The sequence below is a fragment of the Ceratotherium simum genome, chromosome 10, assembly GCF_057802395.1.
Source record: "Ceratotherium simum simum isolate JZ-2026a chromosome 10, ASM5780239v1, whole genome shotgun sequence".
In the NCBI taxonomy this organism is placed as follows: Eukaryota; Metazoa; Chordata; class Mammalia; order Perissodactyla; family Rhinocerotidae; genus Ceratotherium; species Ceratotherium simum.
The window spans coordinates 79,433,494-79,452,209 of NC_141909.1; the positions used below are offsets into that span (position 1 = coordinate 79,433,494).

An 18,716-nucleotide genomic window follows, 5' to 3' on the forward strand; every position below is an offset into this window, starting at 1 on the left:
GTTCTTGTTTTTCTCTGATCCTTGTGTATCGTGACATTTTCAGGGAATTATTCCTTATAAATCTATAAATTCCAGGTTTATTTACAATAAGCAACCTTCTAAAAGCAACCACTAGGTAAAGACTCTTCTAGTAAATCCTGTTAAGTGTGTTTGCCCAGAGATGTGTCATTAGCGTGTGGTCAGGGAGAGGTGGCTGGGTTCTCGCTCTCTTAGGTATTCCCTTTTAAAAGGACAAACCAGATTGCAAGCCTGCTGCTAACCCTTTCCTTCCCAGATGACCTTTTTGTTTTCCTCTCAAGACATTTATTCTTTTTTCGCTCCCAGAACCAAGAGCACGCCCTTTTGATGAGGACAGATGTGGGGTATTTTAGGGCTGGTCTCAGTGACAAGGCGGAGACCCAGTGAGACTCAAGTAGACTGGAGCAAAACACGCAGCTTTGCTCCTATCCCAGGATGACATGATCAGAATTATACCTTCGTTGAGAACATTCAGTAGTAGCTGGTTATACCTGCTCAATGCATCTGGCTGACTTGCACCCCGTCTCTGCGGGCCGAGGTGGGCTGGTCTGCGTGTGCACCGCCTGCTTCTGACACCGACCAGCCAGAGTGTAGGGAAAGCTCCAGAAGCCAGTGTGCAGAACGGTTCCACCTACACAGGTGTTTTTCACCTTTTTCCTTCTTTCTAGGAGTTGCATTGATGGTGTAGGATGGGAAACAGCACTTATGATACTGTCAAAAATCTTGAAGAGTGGGGATGTGAGGAAGAAGTTCTTTTTCATGTGAAATATTTCTTTAATTGAATTTGTAAAAACAAGCATCTGTTATTTTCTAATGTAACGAATGTTTTTTAAAAGCGGTTGGGCAGCAAAGGGTCGGCTGCCTGGTTTTCCGGTTGACGGCGGGAAGGAAGGTGGGTCATCCTCTGGGCTGGCGGCTCTGCTTCGTCCCTGGCCATTTTACGTGGTGTGTCTCCTGCTGGGTCTCTCATTCCCTGCCATGGGCCTTGTAGTTATGCAGATTTTTTCTAGATTCTGGCGAGAGGTTCACTCTCAGTTCTGGTGTTCAGTGTTGTGAGTTTTCGTGGTTCTTGTTTCTGTGTCTTCGTAAGTATTTTTAATGGACATTTGAAGCAGGCAGAACCAGACACTGCTTGCTGGGTGCCATTTTAAACCAGCTTTAGTTAGCCGTTGGGTAATAAGATATTTATTTTATCAATAGTCTTGTAATATGTGTTTTGTTAATAATAAAGACTAACTCCTGGTATCATATACTACTAAGGATTCCAACAGTAATAACATCTGACTTTTTAGGTGTCTGCTCTATGCTGGGTTCTGTGCTGGGCCCCATATTCGTATTATCTCATTTGATCCCCAGCACTCTGCGGGTAGATACTGTTCTCGTCCTTATTTTACAGATGGGGAAGCTGAGCCCTCGTGACTTGAGTTTGCCTGAAGTGATGCAGTCGGTGGCTGTGGAGCTGGCTCTGAAATCCAGGCTCATCCTGCCCCAGAGTCCACTCAACCACCATGTGCTTGTCCTTCCCAGAGCAGCCTTGGCAGCCGCTTCTGGTTTTGTATCCATGCTTGACTGTGGTCCAGATGGCAGTCATGCCGTTTCTATAAAACAGCTACGGCCACATCCCCATATCTGTGCTTGAACTTATAGGCGCGTGAAAGAGGCTTCTGGGGGTGCTGGAATGTTCTCTAATTCATTTGGGTGGAGGTTACACAGGTTTATTCACTTCGTAAAAAAGAATTTATCAAGCTGTACGCTTAAGATCTTTGTATTGTAAATATATTATACTTGAGTAACTTTTTTAAAGAAAAATTATTATTTTTAAAATACGATGAGTTACTGTAGTTGAACATATTCAAAGAATGTTAGAAATTCTGAAGAAAAGTCTGAAAAAGAGGAGTTCCAAGAATATTTTGTGCAGAACTATAACTTTTTAAAGGAACTGCTTTGGAGACAGGGTGGTATTATTCTGAAGTGCTTATTTAAAAATCTGTCACATTAATGATTTTTTAAATTATACAAGTAATGCCTTATATAGAAAAATCTAGAGGCTGATAAAAACAAAAACACTTACAAGGTGATTATTAATATTACTAGAGGATTATTTTTCGCCTTATGAAATAATATATTAGCAAGGTTTCTTTAGATAGCAAGTCTCCTTAGTTTATTTACAGGTAATCCCATTTACAAAAAAAAATTTATATATGCTATTTAGAAACAAATTTTACAAAATAGTACACTGTGATTAATTTCCTTGTTTGCCGTGTGTTTTGGGTGTCCAAGTATCATAACACCCTTAATTTTTCCTTTTTGGGTTTTTGACCAACGATGCTATACTTCTGCTGGTAATTCTTACCATTAATTTGTGTTTTTATTTTTATTGTGAAAACAGTCAGAATTATAATGCAGAATTAAGTCATTCCATTTACTTCTTTCCATCTTACCATTATGTAGAGGAAGTTCTTGGAAGAGAGCTGAACACTTAGGCTTTCTTCTTTCTGAATACCTGCATGTGCATTTTAACCCCCAGGGGCAGCTCTCTATGTATACAACAATGCAGTTTTTACCGCAGAAGACTGGCATGGCATTCAGGAAATAGCAAGAAGCAGGAAAAAGGACGACCCTTTGAAGGTTGGAAGATTTGGAATTGGGTTTAATTCTGTCTATCATATAACAGGTATAGTATTTGGCTTTTCAGTCTTGATACTGAAAATTATTTTAGCCTATATTTTATAATTCATTTGGTTAACTTCAGAGATGATACTGTTTTTAAATGCATCTTTTCCAAATTCTCTGTCAGTGGCAAGAAGTATGTCAATGAAATATCTGCGTGTCTGGAGTTTTCTAAAGTTACCGTGATAACTACACCAAAGCTTCGTCATGTGGTGCTGAGTTAATGTCATCATGGTCCAGTGGACTCAGTGGATTATATTAAGTTATTTTATGTGAGGTTTGAAATGTAGCTCTTGAAATGTCTACACAAAATTGTGACTCTAAAACATTTTACACTGAAAATCTTTGAGTCAGGCAAACTGATTTTCACAGATTTTCTTGTACGTATTTTTAAATATCAGGAGGCTCAAGAGCAAAATATAATATCCGGTGACATTAAATAACTGGCAGAGTGAAGATCTTTGAGGAGATGTTGGTTTCTCCACATTTCCTCATAAAAATTGTACTCTTCTTAAACTTATGAGTATTTTAAAGATTACTTTGAAATTATGTTTTGAATCTAGAAAGAATGTTAGGTTTCTGGTTCATAGTTACAATAGGAAATACTTGAAACTCTTAGTGTAGACGTCTCTAAGAGTATCTGGCTATTCTTCCAGAATGAAAGCTCTTAGTATTTACTGTAGTTTGTGATAAAATTTTTTTATGGAATTGGTCCTTGGTTTCAAACTGTTTTTGCATTTTGAACTTGCAGGAGAAGGAGAGATTGAGCTGGCAGAGATATAGCTGTAGCCAGAGTGACCATATAATTTGTCGTCCCACCTAGGACCTCGTGAGAGGAAAGAAGGAGGTGTTATTCTCAGACGACTGGCCTGAATTGGGACTGCCCTGGGCACTATAGCCCAATTTTAGTCAGCCTATTTTTTTATTGCATTTACATTATTATAATATTGTGTTGAGTAATATTAATTATGTATAATAAAAATTATATTAAATTATATTCCAATATTATATAACTGTTACACATGAATACTAATATTGATGTGTTCAACTATTTGCGAGTTACCCCTCAGGTCTGTGACATGTAGCAGTTTTTAAGTTTTATGGGGGCACTTAAGTGTGGAGACGGTTGTATAGGAATGAATTGTTTAGTTAGAGAGTCCAGCTGACTGCCAGCATCTGCCTCTCACCGTGGATTTGTCCCCATTTGAGAATGAGCACGTGTATGTGGGTCAGTATTAACTGGAGTGCTATCCCCTAGTCTGAGGATTTGCGGAGGTCGTGGGTCATGCTTTATAACTGTTGGAGTCTCCCTGACATGTTTCGATAATGAGAGTGTGAACTCTGTGTAAAGGGCGTGTGGACAGAGTGCCATAGATGGTGCTGTTGATGGATTTAGCGGCTGGGTTGGTGAATGTAGCCTTTCCTACTTGAAATACCGAGACCTTAGGAGTTGGTGCTTGTGCCAGCTGAGCCTGCAGTTGGTGACCATGAATAGGAAAGGTGGAAGGCATCGGAGCTGCATCTGGCATGAAGGTTAGGTACTCAAGTCAGCACGTGAGGCCACATGTGTCAAGATTACCTCGAGACATCCTTAAAGAGGCACCATGGTGAAGAATTTCTCACAACACAGCACATCTGACCTCTCTAGTTTTTCTACCAGTGTTTAAGTATCACTGTGTCTTTGGCTGAGGAAGAGGTGAAGCAGTTGGTGTAAATTTAGGGGCCATGCTGTACAAAAACATGTCTCTTGAAGCACTACACTTGAGTTCTGCATGGGTAGACGCTCCCGCATGGGAGGCACTTCACTCTGAGGGGCACAGGGGTGATGGACACCAGCCGAGGGAGCTCACCCCAGACTCGCTCCAGGGCGTGTGCTCACTGAGTATCACAGTGGGCAGAACCGCCTGTGCCGTTACTTCTCCCCCACTCTTTTTTCAGAGAATCTGTGGGTTAGGTTTTTATTTCGAGCATAAGATGCAACTCTGTTCTGTTTAATTGGGTCCCCGTGGCTGTAGGGGCTCCGTATAAATATCCAAATACTCTTTACATATTTTAATTGTTTAATAAGCGTTTGAAGATATAGCTTAGATATTTTCACAATAATCATGTACGCTATGCCTGGTACTTTCTGAATCAAAAGAGAAATCATTATTTTTCATGTTTAAAGAATTATATTTCCAAAGCTAAATTTAGTTTGTTTTTAGATAAATCTGTTTTAGAGTCATTTTATGGCTGGTGCTTTTTCTTGTGTAATATTTTGATAGTAATTATGCATTATAATTGTAATTATAATTGTCCATTAAATTTAGGGTTGATCATGACTGTTGAATTTTCTCTACAGATGTTCCTTGTATCTTTAGTGGTGACCAGATTGGGATGTTAGATCCTCATCAAACACTTTTTGGTCCACATGAATCAGGCCAGTGTTGGAACCTCAAAGGTGACAGCAAAGAAATTAGTGAACTTTCGGACCAATTTGCACCATTTATTGGCATTTTTGGAAGCACCAAGGAAACGTTCTTAAATGGGAATTTTCCAGGAACCTTTTTCCGTTTCCCTCTTCGCCTGCATCCGTCACAGCTTAGCAGTAACCTCTACAATAAGCAGAAGGTCCTCGAGTTGTTTGAGTCTTTTAGGGCAGATGCAGACACAGTGCTGCTCTTTCTGAAAAGTGTGCAGGACGTCTCCTTACACGTCCGAGAGGCCGATGGGACAGAGAAGCTGATGTTCAGAGTGACTGCTAGTGAGAGTAAGGCCCTGAAACACGAACGGCTGAATTCTATAAAGATTCTGGGAACTGCTATAAGTGACTATTGTAAAAAGATTCCAAGCAATAGCATAACCTGTGTAACATATCATGTAAATATAGTTTTAGAAGATGAGAGTACTAAGGACACACAAAAAACGTCTTGGTTGGTGTGTAACAGTGTGGGTGGGCGAGGGGTTAGTAGTACCCTTGATTCTTTAGCTGATGAATTGAAATTTGTCCCAATCATTGGAATAGCCATGTCCTTATCAAGCAGAGATGATGAAGAAAAAGGAGCAACATCTGATTTTACAGGAAAAGCATTTTGTTTCCTTCCTTTACCTCCTGGCGAGGAGAGTAAAACAGGCCTCCCAGTTCACATCAGTGGGTTCTTTGGCCTGACCGACAATCGCAGAAGCATCAAGTGGAGAGAGCTGGACCAGTGGAGAGATCCGGCAGCCTTATGGAATGAATTTCTCATTGTGAATGTGGTCCCTAAAGCCTACGCTACTCTGATCTTAGATTCAGTGACACGTCTGGAGAATGAAAGGAGCTCTGAGTTTCCCTTGTCGGTGGACGTCATCTACAAACTTTGGCCTGATGTGAACCAAGTCAAGGTGCACTGGCAGCCAGTGTTAGAGCCTCTGTTTAACGAGCTGTTCCAGAATGCAGTTCTTTACTCCATTAGCAACCACTGGGTCAAGTTGGAGCAGGCCTGCTTCTCAGAGCTTGATGAAAGTTTGGAATACACAAAAACTGTGCTCAACTACCTCCAGAGCTCAGGGAAGCAGATCGTCAAGGTACCAGCAAATCTCGCTGCTGCTGTTCGGCTCAGCACCTCTGGCGCGGTGAGGAGGGTGACGCCCGCATGGGTGCGGCAGGTGCTGCGGAAGTCTGCCCCTGAGGGCAGCGCGGAGGAGAAGCTGCACCTCTTAGAATTCGTGCTCTCGGACGAAGCCTACAGTGAACTGCTCGGCTTGGAGCTCCTCCCTTTACAAAATGGGCAGTTCGTCCCCTTCTCCTCATCGGTATCAGATCAAGATGTTGTTTATATTACCTCAGAGGACTATCCAAGGTATAGATCACACTTTTAAAATGCTTGCTTACTTGTAGGGACTCCCCTGCCCCTGCCCACGTCTAGTCCGTTATTGTAAAATTCATCAGTTATCAATGTAGATTTTATAGTTAGGAAGACTTCTGCAGAAATACTTTGTTAAAATATGAAAGGATACATTTTTATGTTCTAAAATGAAAAAACGTGCAGATGTTTATCAGTTAAAAAGTTATCCAAGGAGTTTTTTTCCTTGGATATTTCAATAACAGAACACTGAAAAAGATGGTTATAAAGTGCTAATAATAACTAAGTCACATCAGTCAGTAATGAATTATTTTGATTAAATATAAAATTAATTAAAATGGTATATTAAGTAATTCTTCATAACTGAGAAAGGTGTATTGACCTTTCAGAAAATAATTAGTCTATTTCTGGATTTGGATATGGTGCGTGATGCCCTCGTGTTAAAGTGAAGCCTAGATAATATTTGATCAAAAAAGTATTGCAATGTGAGTTGGTGTGTACATTATAATTTATGTAAAATATTACACTTAACTGGCTTGAAATTATGTGATTGAATTTCTTTATCTTAGAATTGTTAGAAGATTATAATTGCTGTGCTCCTTTCACTTTTTAGGTCCCTTTTCCCGGGTCTTGAAGGAAGATTTATTTTGGATAACTTGAAGCCTCACCTCCTAGCTGCTTTAAAGGAAGCTGCCCAAACCCGAGGTATTCTAGTTCTTTAGTTTTTTTTTTTAATTAACATATTTATAAAAATATAAAGTTTTTATAAGTTTTCTGTTAAGATAAACCAATATGAAATTGCCAGTAGTTATCCATTTTAGACCTATAAGTCAACAATTTCTTATGGTTCAACCTAATATAATTGTTATATTTTAAGATGTTTCAGTACTGGATTCTGACATCGAAAAGAATCCATAGGTGAGATTGTATTTAGAAATCTCTCTTGTCTGGTATGGTGGTGTATATGTATGAAAATAATTTCTTAGACCCGCACAGTGCGTTACAGTTTTTCAGTGCTTTTCCATTTCTTTTCTCGTTTGAGCCCCCAGCCTCATACCTTGTAGCCTGTGTAGTAGTAAGGACAGCTGTTGTTGGTTAGAGTGCACAGAGGAGGGAGAAAGAGGCAGAGCTCAAGGTCGTCAGCTCCCTCATGCCCAGAGCTCAGGTCGTCCATCTGTCAGCCTTGTTCTCTTGCCCACCCACACTGCCCTCACGGTTCTGTGTGGTCATGCTGGGTCAGCCTCGGAAATGCAGACACAAAGTGAGCTCTGCAGCAGCTGGAAAGGGGACTCCTGAGGTCTTTGCCAAGGTTGAGTGTCCTTAACTGAGAATTCTTTTTACGAACCGACAGAATAGTTTGGGGGGAAAAAAATCACCATGGTTCTAAGTTTAATATTATCTTTAAACTTTTGCAAGGATCTTTTCCCTCATAACACTGTTGCCTGAACTTTTTCTAAGTTAAATACTGGCCTGAAAAATTCTGGATTTGTCCCAGTGGTTAAGGTTGTAAAGCATATTTTTTGCAATATATCTCTTATAGCATATACTGTTGTCTTTTCAAAGATAGCGCCTAAAGGAAAAGTTGCACATCTTTATTCTTTAAAAATTGTACATATTTATTCACTTAAATATGAGTGGAAGGAATTGGAATGGAGGAGACAAATTAAGAATGGAGTCAAAGTGAGACTAAAGGAAAATGAGGGTGGACATGCTGTTTACCATAAGGAATCTGTCACTGTGAGGTGGTAACTGTTCCAACATCTAGATTACTCACTTAATTGGGAATTGTCATCTTCAAAGGAGCCTTTAGGGAAATCTAAACATGCATTCCTATAACCCTGCCATTCTTTGCTTCAAAGTTTTAGAAATTTTTGTTTTTCAAATTCTCTATTATATTCTTGTATAAAAACTTTACATTGAAACATAATGTACATACAGAAAAGTATACATATTATGAATGTAGGCTTAATGAAATTTTACAAACTGACCATACCTAGATCAAAAACCAGAAGATTGCCAACACCCAGAAACCCCTCTCAGGCCTTTTCCAGTCACACCCACTCCAGGGTCACCACAATCCTCACTAATCGCAGAGACTAATTCAGCTGGTTATTGTGCTGTCTGGAAGAGGAATCATACTGTATGCACTCTTTGGGTCTGTTTTTCTTTTTTTTTTTTTTTTTGTGAGGAAGATCAGCCCTGAGCTAACATCCATGTCAATCCTCCTCTTTTTTGCTGAGGAAGACTGGCCCTGAGCTAATATCTATTGCCAATCCTCCTCCTTTTTTTCCCTTTTTCTCCCCAAAGCCCCAGTAGATAGTTGTATGTCATAGCTGCACATCCTTCTAGTTGCTGTATGTGGGACGCGGCCTCAGCATGGCTGGAGAAGCAGTGCGTTGGTGCGCCCGTGTTGCTGATAATTCTGGTATTGGAGGTCAGGGCTTAGGGTGGGCAGTGGACTTCTACTATTGAACTCCAGAATTAAATGGATTAGCTCCCTAGTCTAGTCACAGGCAGCACTGGAAGACCTCCCAGGCTTCCTTACCCGGGGCCTGCTCTGCACGCAGAGCGTGGAAGAGCCGTCCCCGAGACGCCCTGCGCAGGTGCAGACTCTCCTTCTGAGTTAACCAGTCAGAGAAGCCATGCCTCTTTCTGGTGGCGCGGGGCAGATGGGAGGTGTGAGTGAGAGTGGGAGGAGGGGGCCAAGAGTATTATATTCATGGAGCTCCCCTCATATGGGAGGAAACATCACAAATATATAACAACATTTGATGCTTTTTGCTGTAAATAATGATTATGTGATTATTTTGCTGACATAAAGCACTGTGAACTTCTGTTTACCGATTATCAATAAAAACAGATTGGCCAGTTTTGAAAATACTGCTGCATAAATTGAAACTTGAGGGTTTTTTTCCTGCAACTTCTGGGTACTTCTCTAATTCTATAGCTCAAGCAAAATCTGTCTCATTATTTGATAGTTTTACTTGTATCACATTTAGAATCCTGAACTAAATATTAAAGTTACTGCTTGTGTTTTCACCATTGACCCCTGTTGCCCCTTTCCCACCAACAATTCAACATGTTTTAATCTTTCCCATTTTGGGGAAAACAAGCCAAATCTTGACTTTGATTTCCTCTCTTGCATTCTGTCGTAGTTCAGCTTCTAGAAAGAGCAATGTATGCTTATTGTCTGTACTGTCTTGTCATCCATTATCCTTGCTTCTACTATCATTCCGGTAAAATTGCCTGGCTGAGGTCACCAATTAATGATTTTTTTATTATTAAATCCAGTGGACTTTTTTTTCTTTTGCCTGATCTCCCTGAAGCTTTGACACTCACTCCCTCTTTGAACTTCTTGGCTCTTAGGATTTCATCATGCTATCTTGGTATCCTTATACTTCTTTGTCTACTTCTTGGAGTTATTTTTGAATTCCTGTTCCTCAGTTTACCCCCTAAATACAGGTTAGTTTAGGAGCTCCTTGTGGAGCTCTCTTATCTTACTTCCTTTGAGGATACTTGTTCACTGCCAGGCATCCACTATGGTTCATGTATAATGACCTCCGTATCTTCACTTAACACCTTGGTCTCAAGAGGAGCAGTGTGGTGTAGTGGTTACAAGCCTGGACTTTGTAGTCACACAGATCGGGGCTCAAACTTGACTCATCTATTGTGTGACTTTGAACAAATTACCCAATCTCTCTGAGCCTCTGTTTTCCTCATCAGTAACGTGGGAATAGAGTAACATCCTTCCGTAAGAGTATATCTGAGGCCCTTAAGATTCAATTACATAAAATGCAACATTGCTTTATTACAAGGTTAATGAAATGAGAATAAGGGTTGACTGGAGGATGGCAGGCAATCACAACTTAGTAATTGAATTTTATCTCATCTTGCATTCACAGCAGGGCACGTTATTGAAAAGCTCTGTTGTAATATTTTACTCATAGTAGGCATTACTCTGAAGATCAGATGAGGTATACATAACATATATGGTTTAACACAATACCTGGCACATAGTAAATACTGATAAAATGGCAGCTATTATCTTTTTGCACTTGGAGTTCCATAAGTATCTCAAAATCAGCATTTTCACAACTTCAGTGCTCATCCTCTCCCCAAATCTGTTTCTCCTTTTGAGCGATCCTATTGAGAAAGGTGCCCATTATCCTTGAAGTTGCTCAAGAATGAATCCTCAGTTTGTCATCTTTGTTCTCCGCAGTTTCGGGTTCTGTTGATCAGGTTTTCCGTATCAGTCCCTTGCTCTTACTGCCCTGCCACTGTTGTAGTATAGGTCCTCTGTTTCTGGTGACATTGTTGCTGCACCCTTCTCATGGATTCCCTCCCTCCCATGCTCGCTCTTCATCTGATCGCGTCCCTCCACTGCAGAAGGTCTTCCAGTGGATAGTGTTTCTCTCAGGATAGATCTAGTCTTATTAGTGTGGACTGTGGGGCTTTCCATGATTGTGAACTTGCCATCTCATTGGCCTTGATTCATTAGTGTCCCTCTTCTGTTCTTGTCATCCCGAGCACTTGTAGATTGATAAACTTGAGTGCTCCCTTAATCCATGAGAGCAGAGCCCTGTGCGATTTGTCACCACCATGTAGCACAGTGCCTACTTCAAGGTGGGTGGAATCAGAGTTTCCTCATATCTGTATTTTTGTACATGGTGTTCCTTTTACTTAGAATACTTTCTTTCCATCCTCCACTTTGCCTTGCTAACTTTTATTCCTCTTTTAATATTCGGTCCACAAGTCTTCTCCAAGATGCTTTCTTTCACGTGTCTCCCCATGCCCCCGCTCCCGCCATGCAAATCTGAGGTAGATACCTCTTCTGTGCACATAGAGCCTAGTACACAGTCCATTTAATTCTCAATCATATTTTTACTGTGCTAGACTATAAAATCCTTGAGAGCAGGGGCAATCTATTATTTTATTTTTAACTTTTTTTGTGTGTGTGAGGAAGATCAGCCCTGAGCTAACATCCGATGCCAATCCTCCTCTTTTTGCTGAGGAAGACTGGCCCTGGGCTAACATCCATGCCCATCTTCCTCTACTTTATATGGGACGCCGCCACAGCATGGCCTGACAAGCAGTGTGTCAGTGCACGCCCGGGATCCAAACCCGGGCCGCCAGCAGGGGAGTGAGCACTTAACAGCTGTGCTACGCGGCTGGCCCCCTATTGTTTTATTTTTGTATTCCTAGTACCTGGTTGACAATTTGGTTGGACATGTTAACGCTTCTATATGCTGGGCTGGGTGGGGATGGTGTTGTGGGGACAGGATTACAAAGACGAAAAGGCAAATCCCTGGTATTGTGCCTGTGATTTAGTATCTCTTTTTCAAATAAGTGTAGTCAGCCCTGTGTGTCCATGGGCTCCACATATGCAGAGTCAACCAACTGTGGATTAAAAGGCCTGTGATGGTTGTGTCTGTACTGAACATATACGGACTTTTTCTTGTCATTATTCCCTAAACAATACAGTGTAACAACTATTTACATAGCATTTACATTATTTAGGTATTATAAATAATCTAAAGATGATTTAAAGTATGCTGGAGGATGTGTGTAGGTTATATGCAAATACTATGCCATTTTATATGAGGGACTTGAGCATCCGTGGGTTTTGGTGTCTGCAGGGTCCTGGAACCAGTGCCCCGCAGATACTGAGGGAAGACTGTGTCTTCTGTCATCTTAGTCGTTTTCTACAATCGTGAGATAATAGAGCCTGTTATCTTCATTTGAGAGATGGAGACATTGAAGCTGAAAGAGTCTGAAGGATTTAAATGTCTTGCTTGCGTTGCAGAGTTGGAACTATGATTCTGTATTTTTTTTCCTATTTCCAGGTCTAGATTATTTCTATATTAAGTTACGTGGGTAAATAGGTGACTGTCAGAAATTGTGGAATAGTGAGAAGAGCAGGTAAGTGGGTTTTAGAGGACATAAATAGAAAAAAGCAATTAAGACAAATGGTACCAATGCCTAATAGGTTGGCACCAAGATCTTGTTTATATTTAAAATTTTTTTCAAACCTATTTATTACATATGGCCTCATGCTTTGTTCCATTTTATGACCAGAGACTCTTCAATAAACACTTGGTTGAATTTCCCCTATGTACCAGGTATCGTATTGGATGGAGATATATGAAGATGAATAAAACTGAAGGAGCTTACAGCTGAGTGGGGACAGCAGTATAAATAATACTGTCATTTAGCATGATGGTCCTCTATCAAATACTGAAAACAGTTAAACAGTTGGTACAAGGAGGGGGCCTAGGTCAGGGGGACCTCCCAGAGGAGCTGGCACATGTTCTGTCTTACACGTCCAGGAGAAAGACTGCAAACTTCATGTCTCGAGGGAGAGCATGTTCACATAGTCCACTGTGACACACTTTGTGAGGATTTACAGTATTCATTTCAGAGATAATGACATCTCATATATGTACATAGAAATCTTCAGAAAAAGTAGCAACTTGAGGTGTGCCAGCCTCAGATGTGTAGATTAGCAGTATTCCAAATATTTTGGTGCAGGATTTGTGCCATGAGGATATTCTGGCTTTGTACCTGCACAGCTACTTGTCACATGAAAGGGCCATGTTTTAGGAAGTCTTTCTCCCTCCCAACCCCACCCTCACCCTCGTTCAGGCCACCATTGTTTCTCACCTGGAATGTGGAAATAACCTTGAAAAATCTCCCCACGTCCATTCTTGCTTCTCTAGTTAATACAGCATGCTACTGCTAGGATTATCTTTCTAAAATATTATTTTCCCGCTCCTTATCTGAAAACCTTTCAAAGGCTTCCTCTTTTTCCTTGGAACAAAGGCCAAAATCCTTAACAATAAGGAGCCTAGGCTCCTTATTATCTGGCTCCATCTTGTGGGTGTTGTAAAGATGCCCGGTACATGGAGATGGTATATCAGTGTTTGCTATTATTATGATTATTGTTAATAACCTCCCTCCTTTATCTCCCTTGATCTTTCTTGTATTTGGAAGACAGCATGTTCTTTTCCTCTGTGAGGTGTGGTGCGCGTGGTTTCCTCTGCCGTCCCTGTCCTCTCGCTGCCCTGTGCTCGTCTTTCACAGCCATGTGTGTGAACATGGTACCGAGCTCCTCGTGGCCCTCGCAGACTCGCGCCTATCTGGTCGTTTATAATTTACCTGATGCCTGCCTTCCCCCTTAGACTGTACGACAAGGTCTGGGACCATGTCTGCTTCTTCTTTTCTTATCTCTAGCACTCAGTCAGTCTTGACTGACAGACAAAATGCCTCTAAAGTAATTGGAAGGATGTAAAGATTGGAAGAGCTTAAATTCCTTTGGTAAGACCAGTGGTCTCTGTATTAGCTGCCCGGTTTAGCCTAAGGTACCCAAGTACACAAATGTTTCCTAGAGTTGTGGAGATGTACTTGATCAAACAAATGGCTTGCTTTAGGCAGAGGAGGGGTTAGATGTCCATGAGCAATTCTTTGAAGTTTGTTATTGGTGGTCATCCTAAGCAAGCAGTGGAAATGTGTGATAAACCTCCCTTTCTTTATCATAAAGGGAGAATTGTATACTCAATGTTGTAGACATACTCCAACACTTTTTAAAAATCAAATGTCTTCCTTTTCTTAATTCTTATCTAGAATTTCTGAATGTTACATGATGATAGCATGTACCGAAAGCCCATTGGGAGCTTATGAAATGATTTTATTTATGTTGTTGAGGTGTAATTTATGCATATAAAGTACATACTCCTTTCTTCTTTGCTTTCTTTCTGAAGTAGGATTTTCCCACTGTTATGTAGTTTGGGTTTAGTTTACATTGAAATACATCTTTAAATCTTAAATGTGTATTAAGCTGTGTTTGGAGTTTTGTTTATGGTTTTTCTTTTATGTGATGATGTGTAAAGATTCTGCATACAGTGTTATCTTAAGATATAGAATAATTTCTATAGCCATCATGTGAAAATTGTGACAATTCTGGCTTTTTCTAAGAATGGATTTAATTATATTCTAGCACAACAACTTCTCTGGGGATATTCAGGTATGGTAACTGACTAAATGTTGTGTTCATTTGTAGCCTGACGTTTTTGTTCATTTGATTCTTTTGAATCCTGTTTTTTCATTTACCTAAGTAGCTAGAAATTATGTGAACAATTTTTTTTTCTGCTAGTAATAACTATTAAAGGAGAGAGGAAACTATACTAATATAGGTATATAGGTGGTTGTTATACATAGCACAATAAAACCATATTTAAATGACTTGGAAACATTCATCTCATGGAACATTTAGCCACAAATGAAAGAATTATGCTGAAATTGCATTTTAAGCTGTGGTATGTACTGGGAAAGTGGGAGAGCGAATGCACCTCTGTTAATACGATACATGTAGATATCGAGGTTAAAAAGGGATCAGTTCTGGGTCTGTGACTAGAGTGAGAAGCCCTCTAGCTCACCGCGGTGGAGTCCGGCTCCGTGTGCTGAAGCTGGAACAGCAGGGCGTCCCTGTCCTGGCGTACTGAGGCCCAGGACAGGGGCCAGCAGCTGTCATGAGGAACAATCCGCTCATTGTCCTTATGATGCCTAGTGTGTTATTTTATTGACTTTCTCTTTTTTTTAATTAACAGTTTTTGACTCAACTTGTATTATTTTCCCTTAGTTCATGTTGCACTTGGAAAATTAGAGGATACAAGATTTTCTTTATGGAGATTGTTTTTATGGTAAATATTATTTTTGGAGTCAATCTATTCTTTGATTCAGGCTATACCTATTTTAAATTAATTTGGAAACCAAGTCATTGTTATACTGATAATTCATATAAATATTAAATTTGGTTTCTAGTTTACATTAAAAGTAGCTTATCATTTACAGCCACTATTACTATATATTCTTAAACCTTAATCAATATATCTTATATTTTTAAGGTGTAATCACAGAGGAAAACAAAGCCTTGATAGAAGTAGGCTGCGTAGTTACGCCTGCGCTGGGACTCGGGGTGTGTCAGTGGTCTCTGCAGTTGTTGCATCTCCTATTCAGAGGAAGACGAGGAAGGCAGCAGCAGAGTGTCAGCCTTGACCTCTTGAGAAGGAATGTGGTCATTAGTGTGATTTTTGAACCATCTTAGCGTGCTCCACCTTAGAGTGGAAGTTTCTACTGGGCCCCCACGGTGCCTGCAGTGCTGCTGCCAAACTTGTGGGGCACCAGATGGGGTACAGCTTGGCTGGCAGCAGGCTTTCCTTTCCTTTCTTCGTTGGGGCTTTTTATTTCTTTGAAGATTTGACTGATTGACAATTCACTATTTACTTGGACCTTTACTTTATCACGTACATATTTACAAAGAATTTGGTTATCTCCACACAGTGTGGCATTGTTAGAACTCATTAACCCTCAAAGCTGCCATTGCCACTTCCTGTACAAGAGAAGAATAAAAAAGTGTTGTTGTCCTTCCAGCCTCGGATCATCAGAGTCCTCAGCTGGCTGCGACTCTGAGCGCGTCTGGTCAAGTGTAGTAAACTCCAGTCAGTGAGGGCGCCCAGGACTGAGGCTCCTGGGTAAGCAGATTTTAAAGTAGATTATAATATCCTATTTCCATCCATGCTGAAAATCTTTCTCCAGGTTAGCACTGAACATAAACATATAAATAAACGTTAATAAAACCATAGTGCAGTCTTTGAATAGAGATGCATGTGTTGATGTTATTACTTTGAACTGATCTATAGTAAAGCAAACACTATCTTTGGAGAGTGGTTTCTAGATTAGCTCGTATTTGATACTAGCTGGGATAAAACCTTCCTGCCTCTGAAACACTTTCACTACTATACAGTTAACCTCTTTTGACAGTGCTGATAATTTTAAAGGCTAGGTCACCAAAATACAAGTCATTTGCTGGAAAGTATTTTGTTTAGAGGTGCTTTACAATTTCAATGGCTTTCTAACCCAGGACATGAAGACTTTTTTCTGTGTTAACATGTATACTTTAGAGTTAAAAGCTAAAGGCTTAAAAACAAAATAAATGGAAATCAGGACTCCTGATTGAATTGACCTAAGTACTTAGAGTTCTATCTTACCACATTTTCTCTCTCCTTTATTTTCTGTTATGTTTTCTCATTTGAGCATGACTGGTATGTTAGTTGCATGTTATATGTGGTGTGTATGTTTTATTGGCATTTTATTTATAAATTAATATTACATAATTTTCCCGAAGGTAGGTATATGTTTTATAAATTGCCAAATTTCATGCAAGGATATTGGATAGGATTATTTACAAAATGCATGTCATGTGGCAATTATTAACATAGAACACTGTGTGGTGTATATTTAACTTTTTGTTTTATGAGTGTTCTGTATTTTAATTTCTAACTCTTTTTTGTATCTTTGCTATTATATCCTTGCCTTACTTATGATTTGATATTCTATTATAGTTAATTCAATTCAGTAAGCATTTTTTAGAACATTATTGTTAAAATATAATTTTTATAATTAATTTTTAATGGGATTCATAGACCAAAGAGGCTATACTGGTCAGACTACTGACCAGATTGTATGATTTCCTAAATATTACTACTTGACTTACTCTAAAAACTGAAAATATTCAGAATTTGATATTGATATCTTTCAAAAATTGCAAAAGCGTGCCCTTGCTTAAACTTCTATGGCAGTAAATTTTAAAATGTCTTATTGTAACATGAAAGATGATTTTCTTGCTAGGAGGTAAAATCATCTTTCTGACTTTGAAAGAAGTCAAAGTAAGACTGTGAAATAAGGATGTCCTTTCTTGGTTAAAAAATAACGAGATACGAAAGTTTCAAGGGGGTTGAGGTGTGCCCTCTTATGTTACTTTTTCCAAAATTTATCTTTTAATAGTCTAGAAATTGTATGTACATAGAGAGAAAACTGACTGTTAGTTTTTCATAAGATGGAATTTGAGGTGCTTTTTATTTCTCTATGTGGCAAATACATACCTTGTAGGTGTAGAGTGTTATTTTTAATTTGTTTCTACAGGTATTATAAATACTCTGAAATATAGAAAGCACTTAGAAGTAAAGTATTATTTTCTAGATCAGTGGTTAAAAATCAGCAAAACCCTTTTTCCCAGGATGAAACTTATTAGTCTCCTGGTTTATAAAACATCCAGAAGTGGAGCCGTGTTGTGGGGACAGCCCCCGCCTTCGAGCAGTGCCCCACTTGTTCCTGTGGCTTGTCCCTGAAGCATTCCTGCAAAATCCCAGGTCTCTGATGAACATCCTTAATAAGTAACGAGTAGCTAGGTTAAAGCTACTTTGGGAAAGTTGTAGAGATGCTTCACACTTGGGCATGCATATAGAGCAGTCTTGAGACCTAGAACCTCCTCCCCATACTTTTTCCAGATGAGAGAATTCAAGTCTCAGAAAGAGTAAGTGACATCAAACTTACACATCTAGTTAGTGGTTGATGGGAAACTCTGCAAGTCTCTTTGCTGCCTCAGCTTCAGACAGGGTTGGTCAGTTGAAACTAAGACTCCAACCTCCGTGCTCTCACTTCTTGCCCTTCTCTTTATCCTGTGCAGCCACGTGGCTCCTGGAAACATGAAGAAGAGAAATTCATATTGGGTTTGCTTATAAATTACTTACCCTTAAATAAAATGGTACTTATTTTAACTTTATCCACATTTTCTTTGGTGCTTTTATTTGTGGACAAGTAACCACTAAAAATTATTTTCCATGTTGATTCCATTTTTAGAACATTATAGGATAATTTTAAAAACACATGTAAATGCATTTTATGTGTTTACTTAAAATAAGCACTTTCTAGAGAGAATTATTTCTTCTGTAGGTGGTTATAAATATAGATTTATGTATAGATTCTTTATTGCTATTATTTAAAACTTGCTTTAGCCCAGTTATGCTGAACTTTTGCATTTCTGCAGTGTACTTAAGACTCTTAAAATGACTTTCTTTTTTTTTTTTTTTGTGAGCAAGATCAGCCCTGAGCTAACATCCGTGCTAATCCTCCTCTTTTTGCTGAGGAAGACCGGCTCTGAGCTAACATCTATTGCCAATCCTCCTCCTTTTTTTTTTGCCCCCCAAAGCCCCAGTAGATAGTTGTATGTCATAGTTGCACATCCTTCTAGTTGCTCTATGTGGGACGCGGCCTCAGCATGGCCGGAGAAGCGGTGTGTCAGTGCACGCCCGGGATCTGAACCCAGGCCGCCAGCAGCAGAGCGCGTGCACTTAACCGCTAAGCCACGGG

General features: G+C 39.7%; 1 protein-coding gene across 7 annotated transcripts in view; it reads left to right on the top strand.

Moving 5' to 3' along the window:
* SACS (sacsin molecular chaperone) overlaps positions 1-18,716 on the top strand; it is a 118,592-nt gene that overhangs the window by 86,871 nt on the left and 13,005 nt on the right. For all 7 annotated transcript variants that reach the window (XM_087436311.1, XM_087436306.1, XM_087436312.1 and 4 more), the window contains 3 exons: positions 2,546-2,692; positions 5,030-6,509; positions 7,126-7,217. In XM_087436311.1, coding sequence (XP_087292437.1) covers positions 2,546-2,692; positions 5,030-6,509; positions 7,126-7,217 — 1,719 coding nt within the window. The remainder of the gene's footprint in view (positions 1-2,545; positions 2,693-5,029; positions 6,510-7,125; positions 7,218-18,716) is intronic.